This window comes from Acanthisitta chloris, unplaced genomic scaffold (genome assembly GCF_000695815.1).
Source record: "Acanthisitta chloris isolate BGI_N310 unplaced genomic scaffold, ASM69581v1 Scaffold37673, whole genome shotgun sequence".
Lineage (NCBI taxonomy): Eukaryota > Metazoa > Chordata > Aves > Passeriformes > Acanthisittidae > Acanthisitta > Acanthisitta chloris.
The window spans coordinates 1-21,267 of NW_008664905.1; the positions used below are offsets into that span (position 1 = coordinate 1).

At 40.1% G+C, this 21,267-nt stretch overlaps 1 protein-coding gene across 1 annotated transcript; it reads right to left on the reverse strand.

Annotated features, from left to right (window-relative positions):
- Window positions 1-4,333: 4,333 nt before the first annotated feature.
- Window positions 4,334-20,883, reverse strand: LOC103799228 (serine/threonine-protein kinase SMG1-like; the record flags this gene model as incomplete). Its single annotated transcript, XM_009071533.1, has 22 exons — window positions 4,334-5,581; window positions 6,261-6,367; window positions 6,500-6,679; window positions 7,393-7,499; window positions 7,696-7,907; window positions 8,331-8,558; window positions 8,776-8,955; window positions 9,290-9,442; window positions 10,719-10,856; window positions 11,828-12,297; window positions 12,500-12,689; window positions 12,769-12,919; window positions 14,045-14,271; window positions 15,717-15,951; window positions 16,077-16,349; window positions 17,062-17,341; window positions 17,710-17,882; window positions 18,441-18,631; window positions 19,038-19,256; window positions 19,903-20,012; window positions 20,100-20,238; window positions 20,635-20,883. Coding segments are annotated over 22 exons (4,290 nt in total), but the record flags the coding sequence as incomplete, so codon positions are not given.
- Window positions 20,884-21,267: the final 384 nt, after the last annotated feature.

Consider the following 21,267-nt stretch of genomic DNA (forward strand, 5'->3'; position numbering starts at 1 on the left):
GGGAGCGATCCCGGGCGGGTGCGCCCGCTGCGTGAGGGCTCCCGGCGCTGTGGTCACTGCCCAGCGGCGTGGGGAATGTTGGTAGCGCAATAAAAGGCACTCAAAGCCTAACCGGCTTGTGTTATTCCCTTCAGACCCTGTGGCAGCATAGGAATAGGCACAGGAGAAAGGCACTAAGCTATAAATATTTTTTCTGAGTCAGCTTCTGAAATGCTTCAGGCACGTGTGTTGTTGATGAGCTTAATCATAGTGCCCAGGATGTAATGCGAGGCTGAAGTCTGAAAACAACTTGGGCACTAAAATTGCTCTGGCACAAGCATGGAGAATGAAAAGGTGACTAATGAGGGCACTAAAAGCAAAAAAATCTGTCGTGAATGGCTTGATCCTTCAGAAGATGCTATTCACCCTCACTCAAGACTGCATGTAAAAAACAGATTCTTTACTGAACAACTTTCAAACTCATTCCCATGCTGCTAGACACTGACAGCACCTCTGTGTACCATTTGACAGTTAAAAAAGATGGAGCCCACCCTCAAAACCTCTAATTTTACGCAGCAAAGCTCAAACAGAAGCTACTGTCATAAGGAGCCAGCTATCATTAGTCTTGTAAGAGCATGGAGACATGTAGATGATGCATTGCAGCTCCTAGGAGTATTGCAGTGTCCTGCAGCAGCACTGCTCTGGCTATCTGATAGTCAGCCAGCTCCTGATCTCACCCATTTATCTGATTCTCGCCACAAAGGCACAAGCATTTACCCATGGAAAAAGCAGGCATTTCCATCATCCAACCCTGCCAGACTCAGCATCTTCCAGCCAGTCCTTCAACTCCATCTCACTCTGCCCTCTCAGCTGTTCTCCCATCCCAGGGGACCTGCAGAGGTGCCATTCCCTCATGTGAAGTGATGCTCCAGAACTCGGAGGGGCAGAGGGAAAAGTGAGTGTTGCCTGGTGCCTAGAAACACCAGAGATGGGCCATGGCACTGTAGAGAGCAGGAGAGCACAGGGTCCTGCCACCTGCATACACATTCCTCCCTGAGCAGCCAGGCCTGGTGAAGCACAGCCTAAAATCAAGACGTGTCTATGTGTACATATACAAGTACGTACTTATAAACTTGGTTGTTCAAACCTGAGTCCTGGTGTAGGAGGCAGAGAATGGCAGCAGCAGTAGCTCAGTCTCACCTCCCATGCATTACCTGAGCTGCAGACAGCACGTTGTTGTGTTTGCCTCAGTGCATGGCACAGACCCTGCTGCAATGGGGTGGGTTGTTGTTCCTGCACTTGGATCCTCTCTTAGCAGATGCACAGGATTAAATTCCCAAGCTAACTTCAAAGAAGCTTTCAAATGAGCAATGTAATTGCTCTGTGCACTTAGAACAGGAACACAAAGTTTACATGCCAAGCCTCCACCCTTTCATGCCTAATTTATTATGCTATTAATAAAAAATTAGCCTGATGAATGGCAAATTGCTCTAATCAGCTATGCACTTAAGTACACACAGCAGAAGTTGGTCATAATATCTCTATTTTCAATAAAATTCTTTAAAATGTTAACACTATACTCACAACTATTTCTCACTAAAGAGAAAAATGCATGTGATAATTGAGGCCCATATTTAGAAAGCAAAGGTGGATGACAGGTGTCATCTTAAAAGCTTTTTCCTAGCCCAATTCTTTAATGCATAAAGGGGTGTGCCTGCTAATTCTAGGAAAAGCTTGCCAGAAAAGAAAGGGGAAAAAAAGAAAGCAAAGTAACCTTTGAAGTAATTGAGTGGACTAAAACAGGATAGCTAGTGTACCAGGCAGAGAACACACTGATGAATAATGGAAGCAAATTAACCTTAAATACTACAGCATTTAGGAAAAAACAGAGCTTTAACTTCTCCAATCCTCCCCAGTGTTGCTGAAGGAGTATTTTTATATGGTATTTCTCACTCAGGTATCACAAGCAGTTAACAGGATAAATATTATTTGATCAGTTTACCAGAGGGTGGACAGCACTGAGTGTTACTAATGCTTTTACAGATATCTCCTCCATTCTTCCTTGGAAAACCAGCTCACTTCCTCTGTTGTGTCTCTGATTTACATGGGAGATTTGAGTCTCTTACAGGTACTTCAAAAATTAGACAAATCATTACTACTTACATAAACTAATCCCTGAAGGTAAAACTAATTGTTGCAGAGTAAAACCAAACCACCAAGTCCCTACAGAGTATGAAAATCCTGTTCACTGTGCAGATTTGTGGCCATTTCAGTTATACTGACACTGCCATTGCTGTACCAAAATAATCTAAGATGCCACTAACGACTCCAGTTTGTTTAACACATCACAGCAACCCCCGTGGCAGAGCCATGCTCACACCCTGCCCGTGCCAAAGGGGAGTGGGGAGAGAGGCAGATGAGCAACTGGATTTTCAAAGGGTTGAGAGCATCTCAACCACAAGCCTAGATAACTGGGAGCAGGTAACAAAACTGCTGAGCATAGGTCAAATTTGGCTTTGAGCAGTTACTTTATCGCGTGGTCCCTTGGTTAACATGTACTGCAGGTGAGTAGCACACAAAAAAATCACCATCAGCTGAATTGTGTGACCTCACAGCTCCAGCTGGATTGTACTTAGAGACGTGATTCTACATTTGCATTGTTCTAGGTGTGTCTTACTGCAGAGTGAAGTAAACACCACAGTTTTGCTGAAAATAAATCAAGTACCCTTCTGTCTCTGTAAGAAACTCATCTAAGAGAATGCAACTAATGCAAAATGCATACACAGAATCTGCATCTGAGGTTTGACCAAGATTAGGAATCTGCCATATTAACTTCTCCAAGAAAAATGCATCAGCACACCAAAGCTGTCAGTCCCACTAACTCCTGTGTGTCTGAGCTGCCTCCTTTACATTACCTATGCAAATTTAAGTCTCTGAAGAATCCTGCTCTAATTTGGGGTTTGATTTGTATTTGTGTCAGCCACTTGATTCTTCCCTGTAATTTTCACAACCACACATTTTGCATCCAAGGAAATTAAAAAGGCATATTCCTTTTTTTTTTTTTTTAAACTTTTTAAAAACTTTATTAAATTACCCATCTCCACGCAAGTGTTTCATTTCTGGATTGCAGAGGTATAATACATGAGCCACAGGTGAGTGCATTACCCCTCCCTTCCCCCCAGCTTCCAAGAAACAAAACAGCAGGTACAATACAACTCCTGTTACTATGGTTCTCCAACAGATTGTTCATAAGGTTATTTTTTCACCGGAGAAAAATGAAAAGGACCAACAGTGTCTTGTTCTGCACATAAATGTTCTTCACTGCAACATTCCAACACCTTCTCTTGGGATGCAGCGTGGCAGAGGGGCAGGAAGCAGCGGCAGTGGAATGCGTTCGCGGGAACTGTTAGATGCAAAGCCTGTGACTTCCCTAGAGGTAATCAGGCAAGCAGAGTTCAAGGAAGGCTGTGTGACCGTTGAAAACTCTTTACACTTCAAAGTGCATGTCCACAAAAAATTGGCAACAGAGGAGAAAGTGAATTCTAATACCTACTGGGGAGGCAGAGCAGTTTGCATAGTGCAAATACTGAAAGGAACACAAGTTTGCCTGGCATTAAATTTCAGTTGTCTGAAAATTATGAGCCAAGCTTCCTACTCAGATGAGCTGCTGCAAGCCCATTCAATTAAATTAATTTTATGCCAGTCATGAGCTTGGCTCAAATCCTTTAATACTTGGATTTTGATAGAAAAATGCTGTATATTTAAAGTGTGTTTTCACTCTGAAAAGTAATTTAAATGGCATCAAGGATCTTCCCACATTTTTCAGCAACTTCAAGTTTACAAAAGAGAAAGTTTTTATACGTAACTACATAAATTTATCTGGGTAGAGAACAGTGTGCCTTTCTGCCTCAGAAATCAGCACCTGTATTATTCTGTTGGGTTTATCTGCTCTCAGAGAATGAAGTTGCCTTTCCCTAAACGTGTCCCACTTCAAAAAGGAAGCAAGAAGTCCTTTAGACAACTGGCAGACAAGCAGGACCTTGACCAAAGTAAGATAATGCCATTTTTAGAGAGACTTTTCTGGCCATAATCACGCTTTGAGAACTGATTTTTTAAAAAAAAAGAAACCTTGGTGGAAGATTCTCTATGGATGCATTACTGAACAACCATCTATAGAAGTAATATGGCAAAGGAAAACTACTTAGCAGAAATCTTTACAGATCTAGTTGAACAAAAACTGGACAGTCCTTCATTTCTTGAATGACATGTATACCCCTGTGAAGTGAAGCACTAGAATTTACAAGTGTCAACTAAAAGTATTAGGAAAGTGAAGTAAAAAGCATATCACTCTACCTCCACCAGAACATCACTTTATTGTTTAACTGTCATCAACAATGTAAAACTCTACTAGATACTCTATCCTGTTTTTTAAAAAGGTAAAGGTTACATTGGATTAGCTACGTCATACGAAAGAAACTACAGCAATCACAGTAGAATGAGATTGGAGGGACAATTTGAATTACAAAAAAGTGTACGCTGCAAGCAGAGGGAAGTGCACATTAAACCAAATGCCTGTAGGATTCATTACTTTTAAATGCACAGTGACAATTTTGAGAAACTGTACATAACAGAACCACAAAACTGACTTGAACCAAAATTACATTTTGCATTTGACCATCCAACTCATAAGTAATCACTGATGTTCTCTATTTTCAGTGCTTTTGGAAAAATTGTTTACCAAACAAAATTGAAGTTGTTAATTTGACTAAACTGTGAAGTAGAAGGATTGAAACAAAAAGGATATTGGAAGTACGCCTAACCTACAAGAATAAGCCAAGTGGGGTGTGTGTGCAAGGAGAGGCTGGGAGGGAGGAGAGAAAGGGAAGAGGAAAGGGAGAAGAGAACAAAGGCTTTTTCTTCTATCTCAGAAGTTCTTCCAATGCAGAGTATATCTGATGTACAGCTCTTTGCTTTCAGTCCATTTCTGAAGTTTACATTTTTGTAGCCTTTTTCCATACTAACTGGTCAACTCAACCAGCCCTGCTGCCACGCAACGAGAGTAACAAGAATCTGAATGCATCAAATCTGCCCTTGCTGTGATTCCTTCACGGCCCCATTTTTCTGTTTTTCTTTGAACAGGGCTCGGTGTTGCCTAAATTGTTCACAGGGTCAGGTGGAATTGAGTTCCAAATCACTCTGCGGTGTGTGGCACCCCGATTTCTTTCTGCAGCTAACCCCCACACACGTTTGCAGTTCTTCGTAGCAGAAAGACAAACCGTGTTGCTCAAGCGGTGAGCGTTCACCCTTGACCGTGGGGGTTGCAGACCATTGTGTTTAGCGTATCCCTGAGTGCAGCTATCCTGCAGGATTCACTTCCCAGTGCACCGAGATTTCCTAGGTTTCCTCAGATTAAGCCCCAGTATGCATCACCACCGACTGTGGTGCGGCTTCGGATGCCTGAGGCCGAGTTGATTCTGGTGGATGTCTGACCTCGCTGAACCAGACCGAGCTGCTGTCTCCCTACTCATACCCAGGCAGTCCAACCTTCATACAGCTGAGCCAAGTTATCTAGATTAGTTGCTTCCTTAATCACAAAGTCAACCTATTAAAAAGGTCAAACAAGTAATTAAAAATACACTGGAATTTTCAAAGCATTTCAGTGATCTTAGAATTTACTGTTGAACATCACCTGTGAAAATAAAGTTCAGTGAGAAAAACTTATATTAACTGTAAACTTAGTCTTACATAGCTTTGTGTAGTCCACATAGAAACAGGAACTTGTACTGCAGGGGCAAAAAAAGATCACATATAATCTCATCTATAGCCCCAATCCTGAAAATAGCCACAACTGACACGGACAACTGGGTCCCCTGACTCAATTCCCCAGAGACAGGACTGTGGATCTGTTCTGTTAGCCAGCACAGACAGGTTCTGTCCCTTCGGCAGCTGCACAGACCTCGTGCTCTCCCTGGCTGTCAGCAGCTGTGGAACAAATGTTACCTTACTGACAGACAAAAGGCAGTTTAAGCCAATTCTGAGTTTATATAAACCTCCTCTAGTGAAAACAAAAGCATATGATGGGAAAAAAAAGTCAATGAATGCAGCAATACAAGGCAGCAGCAACCCTGATTTGTGCTGGGATATGTCACACACCCCAAAAAGAACCCCCATTCACCACAGGATTCTAGTCTTCAGCACACACACACACACACACACCCACACACCCCTGCTAAGTACTGAATATTTAAAGCAGTGCTGGAACTTTACTGCTTTCAACTCACCTGTTCAGCAACAGACATTCTCCTGTTGGGATCCACATCTCGGCCCTCTAGCTTGGCTTTGACCCTCTTCCACACGCTAACTGCGTATGAATTCCTTTCCTGCACGGCTAAAGGGACAAAACAAAGCTCATTCAACCTGACATTCCCACAAAGAAACCCACTGAGGCCTTTTAGGGGTTTTTGTTGCTGTCAGTGATGGGTTTGGGGATTTTTATTTTTTTTTAAAACCCTGTATTTACCTTTTCCTGTTTTAGGGTCCCTGGCTGTCTTTCTGGGACTACAAGCAACACTTTTGACAGTTCCTGGGACTGTGCTTGGAGGAGTATCTGCTGATGTTGCAAGATTTTTCTGAATTAGCTTTCTTGCATTCTGTGACATCACCTCTGGCTGTGTCTTCTGCCCTGTATTGCTTCGTACAGCTGTAAAGAAATTGTGTAAGTGCTTAAAGTATTCAAAATCATATTACAGAGGCAAAAAGGAGCACAATTAAATGTGTATCAAATGCAGCTATCAGGACTTCGTAGAAATGCATTTTAAACTTGGATGTTAAATTCTACACCAGTTTTCTACTTTCACTTCATCAACAAGAGGTTTTGCTTCATGCAACCATTTATTTGTATTAGGCAAATTTTTATGGGTTCTCAGCCTCTAATTCAACACTTTGTAGGGCAATTGTAAAAAGGAACTCTTGTTCTTGATAATAATTAGGAACCTGCACTTAGTCCAAATACTGACAGTAGAATAGTCCTTTAAATAAAGAGAAATCCATGCTCATAAGAAACATTACTCATGTTTGTAACTGCAAAGGGAAATTTTGCAGACACAAAGGCCTTTGTAGAGTGTCTGTATTAATTCCAAAGTCACCATAAATTTTAATACTAATTTCAACAGAAACTAAGAGTACTGTGGATACAAGTGACAATGTGTGCCAAGTATTCTGGGCTTTGTGGAGTGAAACCAGATCTTGATGTGTCTGATCAAAGGCATTCAATATTGTGTGATAAATGACTTGAACCTTATGGGGTTTTATAATCTTATAGACTGTCTGTATTCCAAAATTTAATGTAAACTATGATCCCCTCACTAATATCAATTCCTGATGGTTTCATGTTTGCCCTTTTTCAAGTATTACCTGCAGCAAAGGTTGGCTGATACGTAGCAGCTGACGTTGGGCTCGAGCACTCATTTGCTGTATCCGTGACTAAGGGTGATGCAAACCCCACCAGATTATTGTAGACACTAGAAAACATAAGGCAGTTGTTAAAGATCCATGTAACTACTTGACTTACTGAAAACTGAAGGAGAAAAGCCAAATTTTGCAAGATTTCTGCATTCTAAGACAACCACCAAGCAGGTGCCCCAAGATGTGTTCCTGTTGTGTGAAAGCAGACAAGCAAAATGCCTGTTCTCACCTGAGAGAATGTGACTTCCTTACCTTTGGCTCTGTGTTTTTAGTTCTTTCAAGGTGGGAGTTATTTCCTGCAGCATTTCAACATGTTCCTGACTGCGGACTTGCCCCATAACCTGAACTAATGTAAACAGAACTGTCTGAATATTATCTTGCCACGATTTATATTCGCCCAAGAACTGCCTAACACTATTCTCATAGGGAACATCTTCACCATCTGCCAAAGCCGCTTCTTCATCCTGTAACAAAGATGTGCAAACAGGTTAACTGTTTGCTCTATCTTGCTATAAGAATAAAGTTGACTATTTTTTAGCCCTTTCAGCCCCTTTTTTTTTTTGACTACAAAGAACCATAATTTTCAGCAGTTACATTTCAAGATAATAGATTTGAAAATGATCAAATGTTTTACTGATTAAGAACCAAGAGGATTTATAAACACAGTGAAAATGTTTCAACTGCCAAATGTGAGAAAAGGTTCGATTCAATCAAAGCCTGCTTAGCCATTCTAGAAAGTTTTATGAATTCTTAGAGATGAACTGAATTTTTGTCTTGAACTTCATATGCACAAACACATTTCACCGTTTCTAGATACTTTAAAAAGCACATAGCTACTTTTCTTAAACTGTACTGACATGGGTTTGAGGCATAAATTTCAGGCATACCTTTGCCATAGCTTTCAGTAGATGTTTGACATCTCCAAGTTGTCTGTTATGACCCGTAAGCACAGTTTTAATACTATCCACCAGATTCTGAATTGTTTCACAAACTGTTTCTATTTGCTGTTCTCTTTCTGTTTGTACTGTTCTCTGTGTAGATATTTCCTGGGTCAACTGCTTGTGAGCTGAGTGAAGCCATTCAGAGCTGCCAATAGGATGTTCAAGACCAGTGCCCTAAAAATAACAGAAACATTTCTTTATCTGTATCCAGAGATAAAATTCAATTACTGTGTAGATGCCACTGCCAAGGGTTTTGCAGCTGACAGCAAAAACTCTGTAATCCACACCCACCCCAAGGTAGACAGAGCAGTAATTTAGAATGGAAGACAAAACTGAGAGCTCATTACAGCAATTCTGTAACGTTTCATGTTTTGCTTTGACCTTTGCTTACCACTCTCTGCAGCAGCCGAAGCTCCAGGTCAGACACTGAGCTGTTGAACTGGGATGCAAAGGAGCACATCTGCTGACAGCGTTTGAGAAGCTCAAACAATGCAGCATCAAGATTTAAGGCTTCTGCTGTTCTAGTACGTAAACTTTCAAAATGAATGATATTACTGCAAAGGAAAGTCACCTGAAAAATCAAAGCAAGAGTGAGAAAAATTATTCCAATTCAACTACTATATAAACTGCATTTTTCCCATGTGCTTAGAAGTGAGAATTTTAAACACAGCAGTAAAGCTGCTCTGTTACAGTGGTGATACCATCTCAGAGTCATCCAACCCTGCAGCAATTCTCACAACGATTATTCATGCTGTTTTCAAAGTAGGATTCCCAGAAGTATTTGGTTATCTATGCTTGCTTTTGAGATGCAGGGCAGAAAAATATCTTCTACATAAATCTCAAGCAGGAAATGAAGAGTGAACACACTTATGGAGTCAACAGTATTGTACAACAGTCAATAGTACCTGACTTGCTCTTTGACTTTCTTTCAGTACAAGGTTTCTTCTCTCAGCAATAGTGGCATCAAAATCTTGCAAGACTGGTGCCAGTGCAGGATTAGCACCTCCTGCCCATTTCAGACGCTGCTCAATACTTGCTTCAAGTGCTGCTAGTTTCTCCTGCATTGCAGAACAGAAAAATCCCAAAAAACACACAGATAAATCCATACTGATACCTAGCATTCTAAGCTGACACATGCAGACACATTCTCATGCCCATATATATGAACTACTGTGATACTCATGACTGACAAATGTAAGTTTAAATGTTATGCTGTTTAAAGGTTCATTTTCAGTACACATCACAACTGGATTTGACTGATGGAAAGTCACCTGTTTAGCTTGTAACTCACCAGAAAAAAAAAGCAAAAGTAATCACATTTCTAGACTAAAAATTAAATAAAATCATGGGAGTCCTCAATTATTTTACAATTAATTCAAAGAATTATTACAAATAGTACCTTGACAACTAAAAAAAGTAAGGAAGAATTCAGGAAGCTAAGCAGTATTTATTTTAAAAAAGTAAACATTCTGTATTACTGATACCAAAAAATCTCAAATGCTGAGCCAAGCCACAGCACACAAACCTTAGCACACAGAATAACTGATCTGCCCCATCTACAAAGGAAGCTTCTGACACTTAGCTAGTAAGGATGTGTTGGGAAAGGGAAAGTTCCATGCGGGGAAGCAAGCGGCCGACTCCGTGTGGGTGATACAGCAAGCTCCAACTTTATTGTCTGACAGGCTCTTTCTTATACCGTGCAGGCCAGGCATACAACTATCAATCGGTTATAATTGGCTAAGCTCTAGAGATAGCATTCAGGTACTCTCCCTACTTGCAGTTACAGCTGTGAGGATTATCTCTTACTTTCCCAGGCTTGGCTGCATTCCTAGCTGTTTTTCTCAAACTTGTTTGTCTCACCCTCAAGGACAACTTGCCCCTACCATCTGCCAAGCTGAGTTACTCCCTATCTATATATAAGTTACTATCTCCAGAGCCTTGCTTGTACACTGCATTCCCAGGTGCATTCCCAGGTGACTGTCTCCTTGCTCTTTTTAGCCTTCCCCAGGTGCATTCCCAGGATTATGTCCCTGCTCTCTTAGCCATTCTCCAACAAGGATGATCTAAGGCAGACAAACTTAAAGAACAGGAGCATGACCAGCCTTCAGAAAGAAAGACACTTTCACAGATCTGTGTATTTCCTCAAAGAGATTCACTGATATTCTAGAAAGAATGTTTTGCATGAGACAACAAATACCTCAGACAAACAGACCAATGTACCCCTACAATTGTACAAGACAGCTAACATAATTTGAAGGTGGCAGAGGATTTTTCAGTTTGTGTCACATCACATTTCAATACACTGCTGAACAAACCTCCCCAAAACACTCATACCTGGACCGTTGCAATTGAAGCCTCAATCTGACTGAGTGTGTGAAGTTTCTTTTTCATGCTGGCTAGAATTGCAGAACGAGGTGGAGGAGTGACAGAAATAGCTTGGGGGCGACTGATGAGGAGATCTTCATGCTGCCACTTTAAGAAAATAACAGCAACACTCGATTATCAATATTGCTCAGCACAAAATACTTTGCTTCAGGAACAGCAATTCTAGTGCTCTGGTACAATTTTTAAGTAAGGGCATTTAAAAAGGCTGAGTACGATGATACCAACACATCTCAGAGTTCTAAATCCTTAGAGAGTGTTACATTATGTAAGAAGTTGTAAACTATATTTTGCTGGCTTGGATGTTTATAACACTAATCAGTCATTAACTTACTAGAAGTGATTTACACACTTTTTTTGACTTAAAGGAAAAGCCATCAATATTCAGAAACAATCAAAAGCTGTCAAGACAATTTTGCTTACCAGTCTATCAAATGGCTTATTAACTGACATGGGGAAAGCCTTGTCCCTTAAACTACAAATCACTACAAAACTAAGATCAGTGACACTGCAATACCACTAGATACCAATGCACAGTTCAAGGCACACAATGGCATTTATCCAAAGCCCCAGAAGAGCATTTTTCAGGATTGACCCTGCTGCTAGTTGTATTTTTAATGAAACAAACAGTGGAGCAAGGAGACAATGCATTAAAACTTTGAAGGAAAGGTACAAGAAGACATTCATCAATGCATACCCTCTGTTTTAAGCAATCTCCTCCCTTAAAGTCATGATCAGTTTGGGAAAAGGGGGAGAATGGGACAGCATTACTAGTAAGAAAGTTGGTGAATTACTTATTTTCTAATAAATGACTTAATGGCTATGACAAACATATGTATTGGTTCAAAAAATAATTTATACATTGCCAAATTTGCTGCTTATAAAGCAGCTAGTCTTCAAAAGAAGACACTTTTTTCCTTATATCTTTACAGCATAATTTTGAACAAAATACTTTATCGAGTCCATTAAAATATCAAGTTTTGTTGTGCTCAGACACAGGAACGCACACTCACTTTCCACAGCCACAACTCAGAAGCAAATACCCTGTGCTGTGGTCCTACCTGGAACATGGCAATATGCAGCTGCACTCTCTGAAGACTGGTCTTGCAGGATGAGATGCTGGTTTCAAGCCTGCGCACTAGGTCATGCTTCTTCCACGCAGTATCATAGGAACCTGCCAACACTGTTGCCCTGTTCATCACCAGCTGTGAGAACTTGCCAACCTGGATATTGTGCTCCACAGCTTTCTTGCACAGATCATCCACAGAAACTTTGCTTTCTGCTCCAAAGTCTTTAGCCTCTACCTGAGCAATGATATCGACACCCAAAGCACTGATGAAACTGCACAAGGTCAGACCCAAGGCTTGATTTGGAAGGCCAATTAAAAGCTGCCTCACAAAGTCAGCTGTAAAAGCCTTAATAGGTTTGGCCATTTGATCTTCACTAAAACAAGAGTTTCTGTAAAGAGCTTTCACATTGACAATTTGCACTGGTCCACTGACTGAGTTCTGGTCTTCAAGTGAACTGATTCCTTTGAAAGAAAGAAATAATACTTTTGTTAGAAACAAAAAATATCACCTGAGTTACAAACACAGCAAGACTACAGGAATGTATTTTTAATTTCTGCATCCTTGCCATATATGAAAGTTAAGTTACAGTAAAGTGAATATTTTACATTCTTCTGAATGAGAAGTGGATAAAGCAATACTGAATATTTGACAACACTTATTTACCTGACAGTGTTTTAGAAAAAGTTCCACAGAGCCTGAAAAATTCTTTTATTGTTTGCAGTCTCTTCAGAAAGAAAATTTCCTCCAGAACTTGCCGATTATTGTCATCATCAAAGAAGTTCACTTGGGTGCTGCGAGCTTCCCTAATTATGTCAATCTTACGCCAAGCAAGAGGTATCTCCATCTTGTTTAGCTGAGCAGTGTAAAGGAAATAGGTTAGTTTTGTCCTATTTCTGACACAAGAGAGTACCCTAAACAGAACAGATCCATACCTTCTCAATCAATAACCCAAACGCAGTTTCCACTTGAGCAAACATTCCATCAAAAGCTACCAAGAGCATCTGACCAGCTGACATTTTGGGAGTTTCATCCACTGAACCGTTCCTAGGCTGAATCAGTTCACCATACTGAGCATGCAGTACTCTAAAAAGTAAACAAAGAGAAAAAGAAAATTCACATGGTTTTGCTTAGCCCACAATAAATAGGATTTTCTTAAACCAATTGATCCTGCAGCCAGAGCAGACTGGAATTAAGTTGCATCTGGACAAGGTGACATTTTTGCAGGCTTTTCCCACCCTCCCTGCCACAGGAATCCCAACGCTGGTCTCACAATAACAGCTAAGGATGCCTTATAAGACAGGACTGCATTAAAGGACCAGCAACAAAGCTAACGTAAATACAGTAGAAGATACACACTGTACTTCCTATGAGCATGATAAAGTTATGAATAGTGACGTAAATATCACTTTTCCTTCCTTAAAAACCAAGCACTGGTTTTATAATATGTGCACAGAGAACTGACTGGACTGTCAGGTAAAAATGTGGTCTCAACCCTTCCTTATGTCACTTCTGACCCTCAACTAAGAGGCTGAGCAGACTTGCCAATGGGTAAACCAGGAAGAAAATGAATTTCAGAGAAAAGTTGTAAATTGTTTTTCAGAGTTACCACTGACACACTGACCACCACAGCTGGCTCAAGGGAAGCAGCAAGATCACTCGAAGCTTTTGAATAGGCTCAGTTGTGTACTAAGCACTTAGCCAGAAAAGTACTGTCCCACATTACAAGGATGCACAAGCCTTTGGTTGGGGCTTTGTCTGTTTGCATTTTACTTTTTTAATCAAGTCACTGACTCATAATGCAAAAGCTGCTTATCAAACCTCCTGACGAAAGGAGTGCCATGGTTACAAGTTCTCCCTCTCACAGGTTTCTCCCACAAACTAATGAACTAGTTCCTATCTTTAGCATTCTTCAACTTCAGATATAAAATCCCAACTACATATTTTGGAAAAAGCTGACTCCCAAAAGTCAGCTTTAAGTGTGTGTAAATGTAAATTGTCAGAGCTCCATACTTCTGTGTGTGCATGGGCATAAACACACAAACATGCAGAAGGGAAGAGAGTCCATCTCAGACACTGCACTCTGCATAAGGGTATTCTTGGGCAAGAAAAGCCTGTATATCAAATAAATTAGAAAAATTAGACAAACTAATGTTCTGCAGTCTTCATTCTCTCATAGCTGAACTGAAAAAAAAAAAAAAGGTGATTTACCTTGCAACATCAATGTAATGAGTATGTGTTTCTTCCTCTAGACCCATAGCAGCATTTCGTAAGTAGGCTTGAAGAGATTCAACCAATGTTTGCAAAGGGACTCCATCAGTTGTTTGCTCTATGAGATTATCTAATTCATGGAGCATACTTTCTAAAGTATACTCTCCTTTCATTAAGCACCTAAGTGCTTCAGGAAAAATGATCTGTCGGAAGTTTGAGTTCAATTCCTGTTGGGAAGTAAGTATGAAAACATAAGGAATTTTCCCCTCTCAACAAGTATCATCTGCAACATCTTTTTTATGTTAGTATTGAACTACCCTGCAGCAGACAGGATCTAAAAATCTCAGTGGTCAGCCAAGAGTCAGAAGTCTACTTTGACTTTTTAAATTAAAAGAAATCAGGAATATATTAAACCCTGTACAAACCCAAAGGTTTGACATTTGTAGCAATGTAGCAACAACTATCCCCACAGCACCAGGAGCAATATTTTACAGCAAACCTCAGCAGAGGCTCAGTGGTACAGAGATCACACATAGCAAAGCAATTTCATCACATTACACTGTTTTTCTTTTCCACTACATAACTACGAGCAAATTATTTACTGAGTTTACGATTTGCTAAACCGATTAGACTAGGCAAGGGAAAAGACTCAAAAACTTGCCAGGTAGTGATAATTTTGCTAGGGTCCTACTCACAGAAATCAATGCAGGGAAGGCAAAGAGTGGCATAGAACAATTTCCCCCCCAAGGGCTAAAAGGGGCTACAGAGAGAACAACAGCACTGTCTCCAAAATGATACAAGACACACCAAAACAAGGCTGGTTATCTTGACTGCTCAGTGCGCTGCACATGTTATCTTAGAGCTCACAAGGAGGACAACAATGTGCGGGTGAAAGATCTCTGCTGCAATGCATACAAACTGCAGGCACGTTTCTAAAACAGCTCTGAAATGTTACTACTTCAAAGAGGAAAGAAACAACGTGATGGGAGAATCACAAGGCACTTATACAGCTTGGTAGAAAAATATTTTTCAAATCCAACACAGCGGAACCAAAAGACTCAAAAAGCTGTTTACACCAGCAACAGTTTATAAACCACATCAATCTTCAGCAGGTATTTCACTCAAGCTGCCATCAATGTTTAGTTTGTTTGTTAATGTGGAAGCATTTCTAAGCCACAAAACTATAAATGCCTTTTTTCCTTCCCAGTCTTGGAGATAGGGGCCTGTGCAACAGGTTTGCAGAATTTGTTTGAAACTATTTGTTTCAAGTGAAACTAAGTAAAGCTTAGTAGGAGCAGAAGACAAAACACAATTTGGAAGCTGTTCTGGACTGACAGCAACAGACTAAAAGAATGAAAACAAGACATGAAACTGGTGTGTCTGTAAATCTGACAGTAACTTCTCTCTCACGGTCACTTAACTTGACAGCAGCTTTTACAATCTGTCATGCACAGACCAAGACAATTTCTTCCAACCAATAAAAATGCAAATGGCAGGAGCAAATACCTGTTCAGCTTAGTCAAATATCAAATCAAGATTAAGATTCAAGTGAAAGAAACAAACTCAGCAGCATCATAAACAAACATTTAGCCCTTAAAGGAAGAATCTGTAAGACTGGCTCAGCTGAAGCTTTGAAGGTTGGGGGGAAAAGGAACATAAAAGGAAGTGTCACCTGAAGTGAGATATAGACTCCATTTGCTAAGTGAACAGCTTCTGATGCTTCAATGGGGTTCGGAATATCTAAGTCCTGGGGCACAAGATGACACTGCTTCAGCAACTGCACAAGGCACGTAACGTTCCCACTCATGCTGCAAAGCTCCTCCAAGAACCAGGCTCCATCTCTTGAGGTCAAATCAACAAGCTGCTCTCCAGCACTCGATGCTGCACCTTCCATCATCAGATTTCGCCTAGATGAATTATGACACTTAGACAACATGCTGCTGCTGCATTCTTTACATCAGCAAGTCACTTGAATATTCCTTTTGTGTGGTCTCAAACATGAACTTATGACATTTCCCAAGAGGCAACTCACCTGGTCAGCGTGCAAAGAGCAGAGATGATGACGCTGGCGAGGCTCAGCGAGCCCTCCTCCCCGTTTTCATGAAGGAACACTTTGATGCACCGTTCAATTTCTTTCAGCTGCTCCTCACACACGGGCACAGTGACTGCCTCCTGCTTCAAACGCTCCACCTGCCTGATCAGCCTGTTGTTGATATCTGCCGCGTAGCGCTGGAGGGTCATCTCCGTAGCTGTTATGAACTGACACATACTCGGAGGTGGCTGAGGAGCATATTGCATTTCATACCTGTAAAGCAAAAGTACAATGACAACAGTTGCCCTTCTCCAGTGCTAGAAAACTGCATTCTTGCTCTGTACGTAGGGAAAATACTGTGTGTTTGAACAGTTTCCTTATCAACTCTAAACACCACAGTGGTGGATGGTTACCCTAATGATGCTTTCGTGAAGTCCTGGAATGCACCATATTTCATACTTATTTGCAAGGACAGAAGAGACTTGACAGTTCTTGAGACAAAGAAAGAAGATAAAAAGGACGGAAACAGGTTTCAGAGTAAATTTTAATATAATCCAGATCTTGTAAGTCAAGCAGTAATAATGCTGAAACAGCCTGACTTCATAAGAAAAAAACCCAGAAATTGCTTGAAAATCTACCTGAATTTAAAAAAAAAAATCTTTTGTTGGTTTAATTGATTTTTAAATAGTGGAGGGTTCTAAAAACCTAAATGTCACTACCCTAAAGCCACAAACATAGTTCTTCATTTGTTCATGACAGGGCAATGTTACTTGGCTTTCATGTTGAAATACACAGATTAAACTCTGGAACAGTATTTTTAAAGCAGTTTCTCATATTGTATTATATTCATATTATCCACATAGACTCACGACTTCTCTAATTTAAAACTAGGTATGTCCTTGCAAAAGTATTTATTTTAATTAGAAAGTTAGGCTAGTAGCTTAAAAATACCCATTTGAAAAAATCAATTCTTCTGTCAACTTACTTCCTGAAGATATCCTGACAACGCTCTATTGTCATGTTACAGATGAGTTCTTCCATCCAGGTCTTCCACTGCTCTATTCGGTGCTTCTGGAACACAGCTTTGGGATACTGCAGAGCTACTGTGGCATAGTTGTGCAACTGTTCGAGACAACCACGTAACACAGATCTTCTCTGCTGGAGAAGAGCACCAACTTCCCCTTCCAGCTGTTCACACTGACTGATGAGATGTGCCTGGCCTGCGTTTTGCAGAAATGCTGTTGCTGGGACATAACTGGGAGGACCTTTTAAGAAAGATAGTTAAAAATTAAGATGCATCTCTGAAGCACATACATATTTTATCAGACAAATACTGAGCGTTCACAGCTCTTCAAAAATATTCTTTTACTCGTGACAAAGGAAGCATGGAGTGTTCATACTGAGAGTTTTGGGCACAAGGTAAGAGAGTAGTCTCATGGACAGCTAAAGTCAGACAGACAAGTTCCTTCAGACAGCTTGAAGTGCTCTAAATCACCCTCTGAAGAAACTCCTTTCTTTTCATTTACTATATACAGGTCCTTGCCCTTAAGTTAGAGGACACTCAATGCCTCCTGAGATTAAACTCTAGTTATTTTCAAGCCATTAAACCTCCTCAACAAATACTATTTTATACCTAGGTCCATTTGTGTGCTAATTTCTTGAAGAAGACTTGCAAGCTGCGTTGCCTCTAAATTAGTAAAAGCAGTTTGGTAATGTGTTATCCACTGCTCAAACTCATTCAGCTTCACCTGGATTGCTTCCTGGACAGCTCTTTGTTGAGACTGCAACTGTGTGTGCTCAGAGTACCTGAACGATTGAAGCCACAGAATAATTACAACAAGACAAAGCAATACAGAAAACATAACCATATCAAACAACACCTTGCTGACCAGAAAATGAACATATTCTCACCAATTACATAAAACTTTCACAATGCTGCACTAATAATTATTTCTGCTTTCCTACAAAATAATTAACGCACGTGCATGTTCATGCAATTTTGAAATCCTTGATCATTTTCAAATAAATGTGAAAAATAACTTAAAATAATTAGAAATTTAGATTAAAAGACTCTTGTGCTGTTTATCAATAGCTGTGTTACGTGGATTATTCTGATGGGGCACCACATTTGGCACATTCTCTCTCTTGCCCTGAGGGTTAAGTGTGGAACTTGGACAGGCACAGATTATATTGATGGAGTATGAGGTGCAGGAAGTAAGTAGGAAAGTGGTTCCAGAACAGCTTTTACCCAGCTAATCAACTCTCTTATATACACACCTATAACATTTAACCCAAAGTACATTACTAAAACACCAACTGCACTGAACTCTGAGACTCCCAACACAATTCCTGTCTCCTCTGTACCTGTGCTGAAGTGTGTGGGAGGGATGATCCACTCCTTCTGCACCCTCCAGAAATTCTATCTCTTCCAGCAGTTTTCCTTGCAACTTCTCCACATCTGTCAACTGCTCTTGCAGGTTCAGATACTCTTCTAAACTACTGTCCAATTTCGGCAGCACAGCAAGCATTTCATCTCTGTTCTTAAACCAGTTAACCTGTAACCAAGACATAGATGTTATAGAACTGGACTTAATTCAAACAGGTCAGAGAAAGTAAGATATGGCAGAACTTAACCCTTCAATGATGCCATTCACCTAGGACCACCACCAGAGCTACAAGTGCTACATCTTAACACACATGCTCTCTAAACCTCTGTTTTTATTTCTCTAGTCCAGATTCAGGCAAAACACTAAAACATGTTTTAGAATTAAGTATGCAGAAATTAAAATTAAATACCTGCAAGTTCAATAGATACACATCCCTTAATACGAACTCAGTTTGAACAAAATTTGTCAACTATTTCTAATAAATGACCACATCTTCCACCACCCCCAAATGCAGTAAATGAAAGCACAGAGCCTATTTTGGTTATAAAATAGAAAATCATTGTAGTAAACTCACCTTTATTTCAGCCACCCTTGATGAAAAGAGACTACGAGTAATATCCCTTTCCATTTCCCTTTTGCTCTGTTTGTTTTCAGCCTGCTGGCCACCACCACCATAGACAGCTCCAGCAAATCCTGCTTCACCTCCAGCTGTCCAGTCCACCAGTGGATCATAAACAAAAGCTTCAAGCAGTGTAAGCAAAGTCTCTCTCCCACGACGCATTATATGAAGGACCTGCAGCATATTTTGAACAGACTCATTCTGATTCTGCATCATCCTTGGAGAGCAGTGGCAATTTAGATGCAAATTACTGTACTTGAGTAGGTACAGAAATCAGTAATATGTCCCTAACCAGTACAGACACCGAAAGAACACCACAAGTGTGTAAAAATGCAGCTAAGGATGTAGGAATGCCACTAAAACTCAAGATTACATTCTAGCCTTCCACACAAACTCTATACATGATCAACAGACACTTAAGGAGGAAAACTCCTCTTTGTTCAGAGCATTTTTCTTTCTAAAAACGTATTTGTCATGTTTATAAAGGCTGAGACCCACAGGAAGAAGGTAAGCAAAACGTCACAAAAAAGAGATTAAGTTAAAACATAACATTTTATATCTAGAAGTTCCTCTTCCCCCCAAATCAAAGTTGTACCACTATTTGCATATATATTTCTCTGACATTCTCACAATTCTTAAATACCTACCATAGGATATATTTAGAGTAAGTCAAATTAAAATATCTAGAGTGAGTCCAATTAAAACCACAGCAGAAAAGGTGAAGGTTTTATGAACCAACAGTGGACTGCTTAATAGAAAAGTTCCAAGACAGTATTAGGCAAGTGACAGCCCTCAGTTTTCTTCAAGCTTCCCAACGTACCTGTTCACAAGAAAGCCTGAAAACCCCTTCTACTCCTGTCACTCCAAGTGCTGTTTCAATGTTGTGCGTCATCCTGAACGGAACCTTCTCAGGTACCCTAAGGCTCTTCCCTTTAAGATAAAAATTTAAGTTGTTTCTTTTAATTACCAAGAAGGGAAACCTTCTATTTGAATAACATAGAGCATTTTTTAAATTACCTTTTTCAAAGCAAACATTATAATCTATGTGGACAACTTCTCCTGTAGTCATATCTATAAGAACATTATCCAGATGTCTGTCTCCAAGACCAATGATGTAGCCAACCATGGACATAACTGCAGTGGATCTTGCATACGACTTTAAAGAGAGTTTCAGGAAAAAATTATTTGTGGGAATCCTCTGCCAACACATTGGACTGAGTACCATCTTAAAACATTATTTTAAGTGTGTTAGACAAATCAAAATCAACTTATTCCAAGCAGTTTTCTAGTTGTTGTCTGATGATATCTTACAAGGGTTTTCATGTCTTAGGCTGATCATTCTAATATAATCATGTAGAGTTATCAGGTTTACACCCATTTTTTAAATTCCAGATGGCACAATTGCCAATATTTCCTGTTACATCAAACTTCAGCACTGTTAGCACTCTTAACTCACAAGTATCACTGCTTGCACATATCTCAGGCATTTGCTGCCCCTCATCCCACTAAAACCACAGCCTCTCAAAGGGAGAATACAGTTGTTGTAACTCACCTGTGTAACTCTCCACCATTCATCCGGTGTGGTACATGATGACCAGAGCTCCTTAGCTAGGAGATTTGGGGGAGTTGCCTCCATCAGTTCCTCTAGAACAGCCCTCATGACATTCAGGGGCCAGTCACGACGTGACACGTCAAGACTGAGCCCAACTGCCTTTAAAGCAGGTCCAATTTTACTGTAGTAAAGTTCACTGGGTCTAGGCACTATTCCAGGATTCTGAGGAGTCTGATAAGAGTCCTGAGCCTAGAAGAAGTTAAAATGGGAGTTTATGTATTGCAACTCTTTACCACACAAAAGTATCCCAAATTCAGAATAAAACAAGAAATCAGTGCCTCTACTGAGGCTGACTCAAGAGAATTCTTTGAAAATTCCACAGTTAAAGTCTAAATAAACTGAAAACACATTGTTTTGGCCTAACCTTACTCTTAACAAGGGAAATTTCAAAAACAGAACAGTAAAAACAATTACAATGAGAAAATGAGATGTGGAACTAAATATATAATTTTAAACAAGGTTAATTATACTTGTAAAAAAACAGTTCTTGGATTATCATGCTGGAACAGCATATTCATGTTGCATACTGCAACTCTAAACACACACGCACATACATACATACATACATATATA